The sequence below is a fragment of the Prionailurus viverrinus genome, chromosome A1 (assembly GCF_022837055.1).
Source record: "Prionailurus viverrinus isolate Anna chromosome A1, UM_Priviv_1.0, whole genome shotgun sequence".
Classification (NCBI taxonomy): domain Eukaryota; kingdom Metazoa; phylum Chordata; class Mammalia; order Carnivora; family Felidae; genus Prionailurus; species Prionailurus viverrinus.
The window spans coordinates 189,638,752-189,647,933 of NC_062561.1; the positions used below are offsets into that span (position 1 = coordinate 189,638,752).

General features: G+C 42.3%; 1 protein-coding gene across 1 annotated transcript; it reads right to left on the reverse strand.

Moving 5' to 3' along the window:
* Positions 1 to 7,745: 7,745 nt before the first annotated feature.
* LOC125169695 (40S ribosomal protein S27-like) lies at positions 7,746 to 8,000 on the reverse strand. The gene has a single exon (XM_047865358.1). The coding sequence runs from the start codon at positions 7,998 to 8,000 to the stop codon at positions 7,746 to 7,748; it is 255 nt and encodes an 84-aa protein (XP_047721314.1).
* Positions 8,001 to 9,182: the final 1,182 nt, after the last annotated feature.

Here is a 9,182-nt window from a genome sequence, read left to right on the forward strand (position 1 = left end):
TGCTGCTGCTGTGGCTGCTTGTCCAGGACCACATTTGAGAACCACTGGCCTAACCCTGGGCACCTCCCTGTAATTTCCTCTCCCTCTTCCCTAACTCTGATTCCCAGAATGACTGAGCAAGTCTAATTCCTTGTCTAAAACAAATAACTTCAAACATGGGTCTTCAAACATGCAGCTTCCCAATGCAACGTAAGCACAAGCGTAAGGCTGGGTATGCAGCGTTCTCCTTTCTTTATTCACAGTGGCTCAAACAGTGCTGGCAACTTAGTGTGCATGCAAGAAAGATCTGTTGATTGACTGGCTGGCACACAGTAATCACTATATAATTGTAGCTCATTATTCTTATTACTTCTGAGGAATAATAATCTCACAAGGCAGATCTTCTTTCTAGAGGGCTCCAAGATAAGCTATAAATGCACTCTGACCCTGTCTGCTGCGTTTCTAGACCTCAGTAGGGCCTAGAACCATGCAAGGAGTGTCCTTTTGCCTCAGGGTAAGGAATTTCTAGAATTTTCCATACATGGGCCTGGCTCATATTATTCTACATTTCTTTAAAGAATGGGCTCACAAAAGGAATGATGTGATGAATATTTTCAGCAAAGAATTCTCTTACTGAATGGAAGAAAAGTGTGGAAGTCAGCAATCGGATGGGAGATGAAAGTGTGAAACCAGTATCCCTCAGGGGATGTCCTCCAGACATCCTCAGAGTAATTTACCTCAACCCTCCACAGCTGGAAAAGAGCAAAAAAGAGGTTGTGCAAAGAGCCTGGGGTGTGTACACAGCAGCTTCTTATTCCTGTCCTTCCCGAGGGAATGAACCTCTATCCAGTGTCATTTGTCATTATCAGTGTTCCCACCCTAGTGTTCACATCCCATTGTGTCCCTCGGTGATGAAGTTGGTTTGCATCTTGTAGCTGGCCCTGGTGGTTCCCCAACCCGGTGCTTCAGTTTAAGGAAGAAGAAATAAAAAGGCTTTCAAATGAATAACTATAAAAGCAATTCATTGTTGTCCTAAAGCATAAGTAGGGTCTGGGAGAGTTGAATGGAAAACTTCCTTTTCAGAGCTCTTCCCAGGCTCAGGAACAAGTTATTCCAAAGCCATCACAGGCAAAGAGAAAAAACAGAAGAAACTATTGCTATAATTATTGCTAATTACAATCTCATGATTCCATTTAATCTCCACAGAAGAAGTTCACCAACTGGAGAATGCCATTGATCCTCTGTGCCCAAGCCAATTAGATATTTTGGTCCAATCCAGAATGGTTACCCAGCCTTTGCCAGACTGAAATTGTGTTTAGAATTTTATTTTTATAGTCTCTGAGGCATCCCAGATTTTAACAGGACATTGGATACCATCCATTTGTGGCACATCTGCTCCAACAAGATCTGCATATTTCAAAAATCATTAAGAAGTTAATACCAAAACCTGTTTTAACTCTCTCTCTCATGACAAGTGTTTTTTTTTAATGTTCAAGCGTTTAGATTTCCCTTCGAAAAATGAAAATGATTCCTTTACCTTGGGATTTTGATCCAGATAGCGGAGGAGGAAAGAGATTATAAGTGACATCTTAATTTGGGGCACCTCATTAGTCAGGGGGACTTGGTTTTTGATGATGCTCTTCTAATTGACTATCTGCAGACGGCCATTCTCTGGAGTGTTGGAGAACTCTAAGAATCCCACTTCCAGTCCTCCTGAGTTTTGCAGACTCCTGCCTTTCACTGCCTGAGGGTCCCTGGAGCTCCAGAAATCACAGAGGGGGGTGGGGCCTCAGTCATTTACCTCCCCTGTAATCTGAAGCAAGTTGTTTATACCCTCTGACCCTCTGCTTTCTTGAGGTGTAAGATGAATAGAACGCTCCCTGCCTGAAAGTTTGCTGTGAGAATGGAAAATACAGCATCTGTTGTCCTAGGGCAGGGGACAGGGTCAGTGCCCAAAACAAAACTGTGTATTTGTTTATTCAACCAAAAGTTAGGCACAAGAGTGATTGCACAATATATGGGCCCCGCTTTCCTGGTCATTATGGTCTGGTGGAGAAAACAGATTATGAGTCAAATAATCACTCAGTTTAATTAAAGATGGAAGTAAGTACAATAAAGGAGAATTTACAGCAGAGAAACTGCTACTTAGTTGGGGGTGGACAAGGGGTCAGGGTGGGGATTAGGGAAGAAGAGGAAGTAATTTTTGAGCTGAGATCTGAAAGACAGAGGTCGGGGAGACACACTGCAGGGCCCCTGGGGGACAGTGTCAGAGAAGCAGACCCTTGGAGAGAACAAGGGGTAGCTGCAGACATCGGCCTTAATTAACCACTGGCAATTTCACATAAATCACTAGCAAGCTTTAGCCGGGGAAGCCTTTGATTTAAATGACAAAATTTTACAAGTATGTCTTAAGAACAAATGTTGTGTGAAATAAGATTTATTGACAGGAATACTTCTTGAGCCATTTCACTAATTTCTTTGAAAAGGTAATTAGTTGATATGAAAGAAAAAAAGGAAAAAGTATATATAGTTATATATAGCTACTTCATTACATACAGTAGATAGATAATGCATGAATGCATTAAAATTTATCATAAGTCATAAGGATAGGGGAACTGGAAGCATTTGGGATAGAGGCTCAACCGTGCTCATTACTAGTTGTATTATCTTTTTTTTAAAGTTTATTTTTATTTATTTTGAGACAGAGAGACAGAGAGCAAGTGGGGGAGGGGCAGAGAGAGAGGAGACAGAGGGTCTCCACACTATCAGTGCAGAGCCCAATGTGGGGCTTGAACTCACAGCCCATGAGACCATGACCTGAGCCAAAATCAAGAGTTGGACACTTAACCGACTGAGCCACTCAGGCGCCCCACTAGTTATGTTTTCTCAAGCAAGTTGTTTACTTAGGGTTTTCTCTGCTTTTTTTTCTGTTTTTCTCTGTTTTCACTGTACTAAGAGCTTACATGACATATATTACCAAAGGTTCACAACTATTCAGTGCTATCAACGTCCTCCTCCTCCTCATCATTAGCATTGTCTCCACTTTATGGAAGAGACAGAGGTTCAAAATATTAAGTAGTACGCTAAGTTTTACATAGGTAATAAATAATAAGATTGGCATTTTAATCCTGGCAACCATTTCCCAAATCTGTGTTCTTAAAATCACAGCATCATTTTTTCTGTCCAGCCTGGAAGGTGGTCATGAACATGAAACAGTCGTGAAAGACACAACACCAATGTAAGAGACCACCAGGATGCACATTTCTGCTTTCCTGCCATGAAACCAGACCCTGTCAGGTTCGCCTCAACTTGATTCATTCGCCTCAACCATCCAAGCTGGGACTTCAGAAGAGGTTTTTTAGCAGATGTATGCCCAGGGGCTCATGGGTCCACTGGAATCGTTGGCGAGGTGTTCAATACACGTGCAGATGTACATTTTTTTTTGAGGTCAGTCACCCAAAACATTTATGAAGTTCTGGTAAGAAGAAGTCTCTCTCCAAATAATGATCCAATGAAGTGGATTAAGGACAATAAAGGACTGAGTTCAGGAGAGATTTTTAATTCAGTCTGGTCCCAAGCAATAAGCAATAATGACCTGCTCACTAGATACTTCAGGTAGGCCAATAATGTGCTAGTCCAGGGTTCTAACTGCAGTCAGGCTCCTTTAAAAATTATTCCTGGCTTACACCCTTAAAAAAACGCTTCCTCAGTCCTCTACATAAATTTATACATTTAAGAGTTAGGTAACCTTGCAGAGAAAAAAAGAGCCTAAAACACATTGAACTCTGAACTATCCACATCCTTCAAATTCTGTGCAGTCTTCAACAATATTTATTAAGATGACTTGCACAGCACTGTGATCAGTATATACATTCCCCTTTGCAGCGGTTTTTCATAAGTGGTATTTCACGTGAACACTTTCTTACATTCATGTGGTCCACACACTTGTGATTTTAATAACCTGATAGTATTCCATTCTGTTAACATTTCTTGAATACATTTAGGTCTCTTTACAAAACAGAAACCCTCAATTTTAGATCCTTAACTCACAGGTTTTCATTTTAAGATTTAAAAAAATCTGATATAGAAAATGCTAACAATGTATAACATAATGGTTTCCGAGCATGGGTCTTGGAACCCAACAGACCTGTATTTGAATCCCATTTCTGTCTCTTATGAGTTATGTGATGTTGAGCAATTCACTTAAACTCTCTGGGCCCCAGTTTCCTCATTGTAAAATGAGATAATAGCAATATCTCCCACTTCAAATTGTTGCAAGATTAGCAATATGAAATGCTTAATGTGTTTTGCCGAGTGCCTAGTACATGCTAAAAGCTTGGTAAGTGATAGCTATTGGCATAATAGAAACTAGAGAACAGGGCCCACCTAGGGCCATTTCTTTAAGAGGGGTGAAAACATTATTTTTTCCAAGGTCACAAAGAAAGGAAATCTGGGGAAATAAGGAAGTTCAGTTGGCCACATGTTGGTATAATTTTACTTGCCAATTCCAAGTTTGGGTGTCTGAAACGAACATTTTCAGTCCTAAAATAAGATGGCAAACTTGGGGCTGGTGCACATGAATAAATATAGCCAGAGAATAAATACACCCCGCGTGTCCCTGGCATGGTGCATCTGTTCAGCCTTACCAATCCCCACCTCCCTCCCCGCAAAGCAAATTCTTCCAAACCAAGTCAGCCCTCCACCATCAAGGAGGATTTTTGGGCACCTCCCCCAACCAAATGCTTGAACATACAAGTGAGAAGAACCACAGCGATTCTCTCTTGTCCAACTCATTCACTTTATAGACCAGAAAAAGGGAGGCTTGGGCAAGTGACGTGCATTCCCAAGGTTGCATAACTCCTGAAGAGCAGAACTGGTCTAGAACTCCTTCCTGTTATTTTATTTAAGTGTGGACCTCCTAGACTGATATTTACTTGATTTTTAATTATCTCTTTCTTTTTTTTCCTAAAAGTAAATGTGAAAGGGAACTTTATATTACTATTAGTGGAAAATCCAGTATTACTCAATTTAAAAGAGAATCATAAAAATAAGTAGCAGAACAGTGACACTGAATTCTAGCTAAAATATACAATGGTCTATCAAAAGATTGCAGCCTGAGGTGAAGCCTCTCCCCCGCAGAAAAGGAGATTAGCAAGAGTTCAAGTGCAGCTGAACAAGGACCACCAAACTTATAAATGAAAATGCCATCAAACTTTTCTGTCTGAGGGTGGAAAAGGAATGAGAAGGAAATAACTGCCTTGGCATGGTATGGGGGGTGTGAATTTGGAAACACCAGTCTGCTCCATTTTGCTTGGTTACTTTCTGGTGTCCCTACACTATTTTATGGGTCACTCAACTTAGAATGTTCCCTGGAAGCCTTGCATTTTGAGGTCGATGCTAAGCTCCAACAAAGCAGTCCAATTCTTTGCTTCCCTTTTCAATCTCAAAGCTCCAGTCAAACCCTCAACACCCCTGTGCAGTTAAATTGTTCTCAGCCCACTTTGAGGCTCATTTTAGCCTCAGGTTAGTCTTGTTTGTATGCATTATCATATTCAATCTCCAATGATTTCTTTTTCTTTTTTTTTTTTTTTTTTTAGTTTTTTTAAAACTTGTTTAGAGAGAGAGGGAGCATGAGTCGGGGAGGGGCAGAGAGAGGAAGTGAGAGAATATCAAGCAAGCTGCACACTATCAGCACAGAACCTGATGCGGGTCTCAATCCCACAAACCATGAGATCATGACCTGAGCCAAAATCAAGAGCCAGATGCTTAACTGATTGAGCCACGCAGGTGCCCAACCAGTGATACCTTTTTAAGTAGACACTGCTACAATCCTCATTTTACATATAAGGAAATTGAGGCTTGAAGAAATCACTGAACTCATCCAAGTCCTTAGCTGATAGCTCAGAGCTATGTGATTCAGTATTCTATGCTTTTTTTTTAAGTTTATTTATTTTTGAGAGAGCAAGAGAGAGAGCATGAGTGGGAGAGGGGCAGAAAGAGAAGGAGACACAGAATATGAAGCAGGCTCCAGGCTCTGAGCTGTCAGCACAGAAGCCCTATGTGGGGCTTGAACTCACAGACTGCGAGATCATGACCTGAGCCAAAGTTGGACACTCAACTGACTGAGCCACCCATGCGCCCCATAGTATCCTATGCTCTTAATCACTGTGATATATTACCTTCCAATCTAAATTCTATTATTTAATTTGCTTCAAAAATATTTACTGAATATTTCTTATGATCCCATCAACAGACTCAGTATAGTAGGGGCGAGCAAAGAAGGGTATAACGTAGTCCTGGTCCTCGAGTTTTATATGCCATTAATACATTCAGCAAATACTTATTGGCCTACTGCCAAGTTGTAACCTTGTTGAATACCCAAGACACATACACATAAAAAAGTGCATGAATAAATAATATAATCAAATACCAATATGTTCGAGTAGTTGGTAAGAGTTGTGAGCAAGTCGGGAAGGAGATGCATTATGTGGTCTGGCACTACTGGGGAAGACTTTATGGAAGACACAGCCCTTGGAAGGAGGCAGGACATTCCTTATGAAAGTACAGAGTGAGCAAAAGGACAGAGGTGGTGGTACTAAGCCCAGGGCGACAGGAGGCTCCTTTTCTTAATACGTGATAAATTAACAACAAGAGAACAAACAAACACACAAACCAGCCACAGGCTGGCAGGGTCTTACACTTGGCTATAATTTTCAGGAATCAGTTATAATAAACCCCTTGAGAAAAAAAGTTCCTCCGGTCTAAAGAGTAGCATTGGGTCAAAGGGGAGCTTTCCCCAAGGATGCTTTAGATTTCAATTGTGTGCCTGAGAAAGTTCTGCCACTGGCATGGCCTAGAATATCAACTCAGGGGCAGGAAGCTTTCAGGCAGCCTCAGTGCGGTAGAAGGAGGAAAAAAAATCTACTTATTAGGATTGTTCGCCTGAGAAGCCTTGAGGTACACTAGCAAGGCAAGAGCTTAGGAAATAAGACCTGCTCCTTACAGTTAAATGCCAAGTGCTGTCAATGACTTAGGGCTGGCTCATTATGGACCTATTTCAGCTAATCCTCCGCAGGCAACAATCCTCCTCTTTTCAGGGACTATGGAAGCCTGGGGAAGGCCATTTCTTTTCCAGTCAGGTGTGAGGGCAAAGAGCCATCCATCTTTAATAAATCTCTAGGCTCACAGGATTCTTCTCATTGTAGCTAATGCAGAATTTCTAGGTCTCTGAAATGTTCAACATCCATTCTGCCCCCTACTGATTAAACAACAACAGCAACCTGTCTATCTGACATCCTATCTCCTCTATTAGATGCTAAGTTTCTAGAATAGTCATCTATATATTCCCTTACCTGTGCATTAATTCAATCAACAACTGAGTACCTCAATTGCATGCACCTTTATGTTAGCACCTAAACACTTGATTGTACTCGTTGCTTTTTGGGGTCTGGCCCTTACCTATATCTCTAGCTTCACCTCCCACTCTCCTGTGCCCAACCCTCTAGATTCCAGACACACTGACTCTGCTCCCTCGTCTGACAGCCTCCTGCTTACCATAACCAACTCTTATAAGCTAACTCTTCTGCATGGACATGGAACAAATATTCCTTTCCACCTCCCCACTTCATCTGCTTAGCTTCTCTGTCTCTCTGTCTCTCTGTCTCTCTCTGTCTCTCTCTCTCTCTCTCTCTCTCTCTCTCTCTCTCTTTTAAATCCAAAATGTGTTTATTGGGATAGTTTCCCACTCATCTTGAGTCAAGGTGCTTTTAGTGCTGCTTCCGTCTGAAGGAGCATCCTTCTGTGAGCCTTGCTTTTCCTCCTGTAGGCTGGCCAAGGAAAATGGAGCAGCCAACACACAAAACTAGTGTTTGTGCCTGGCTAAAGATGGTGGTGATTTTGTAGCATTCTGGGCACTTCCCGTCCATGGAGTAGGAGTTGGGGCTGTGCACCAGGTGCTTCTTCCTGTGTTTCCTCTTCTCCTCTTCTGGAGATAGGTGAAGGAGGCCCTCTGAGAGGGACATGTTCTTGTGGGGAGGCTGGCACTGCTGGAAACTCATCTGGTTAGCCTCTTCTCCTCATTCAAATCAGCTCGGGTCTTCCCTTGTCTCCCAGGCCTGACTCCCAGGCTAAGCCAGGTTCTTGAGTTATAGGCAGGTGAGCCTCTGTGCCCTCACTAGTCTGTGAGCTCCATGAGGCAAGGATCTTGTCTGCTTTTCTTCCCAACAGTTAGTGCAGTGTCTGGCCCATAGTAAGCATTCAACATAATTTGTTGTTTGAAGGAAGGATGGGAGGGAGGGAAGGAGGGAAGAAGGAAGGAAGGAAGGAAGGAAGGAAGGGAGGAAGGAAGAAAGTGCGGTCCTTTCTCCCAGGATTCTGTAAGACCTTAAAGGCAGTGTTGGCATCTCTTGGTCCTACTGCCCAGCACAATGCCTGGCATAAGAGCACTTAGAAAGTATGTGTTGAAACAAACAAAGAAAACTTCCCTGTGCAAGCTACCACTTCAAGGTACCATGAAGGACCAAAAGTAAACAAAAAACAAACATTAAAAAGACAGACATATAAATACATGGTCCTAAACCTTATGGGGCTTTTAGTGAAAGAGAGGAAAGGGGGCAAGTACACAAATTAACCATAATACATAGTGAAAATAAATAGGTGTCTCAAGAGGAGTACAGACAAAGGGGCTTGGGAAGTTCAGTCAAGGAAGATCACATCTGAGGAAGGGGTTGGAGAAGGGGACAACACATGGCACAGGGAGATGAATGGAATGAGGCTTTAGGGAAGACGTGGCCCTAAACTCAGCAACTGTTCTAGTCTTTATCTGAAGCCATGTGTCCAGTGCGGTCGTGTAGGGCAATTCCTAGTCTGACTTGAGTGGATGAGCTACCCATCCATCACCACCTCACTTCTAAAGCTTTTCTCTATTTTATGAAGGCTCAAAACAGGGCAGACAATTTAAAAGACTACAGAGGCCAGAAAGTGAAGATAACCACAAGATATAAGTTGGCTCTAGGACCCCGGCCAATTGCAAAGCATATCGCTTGCACGACAAGCAGAGGCAACTGATTCTCAAATACTGCCAGTTGTCGTCATGTGTGAATATGGGCCCTCTGGAGGGATGTCTTCCCAATTTTCCCCCAAGGAGAAAACAGAAGTCTGGATTCTTTGGTGAAAGCTTCCGATATTCAAATGTTGGCAACTAA

What these genes read in the sequence shown, in the direction of transcription:
- LOC125169695 (XM_047865358.1), bottom strand. Translation starts at nt 8,000, where the DNA reads ATGTCCCTCTCAGAGGGCCTCCTTCACCTATCTCCAGAAGAGGAGAAG.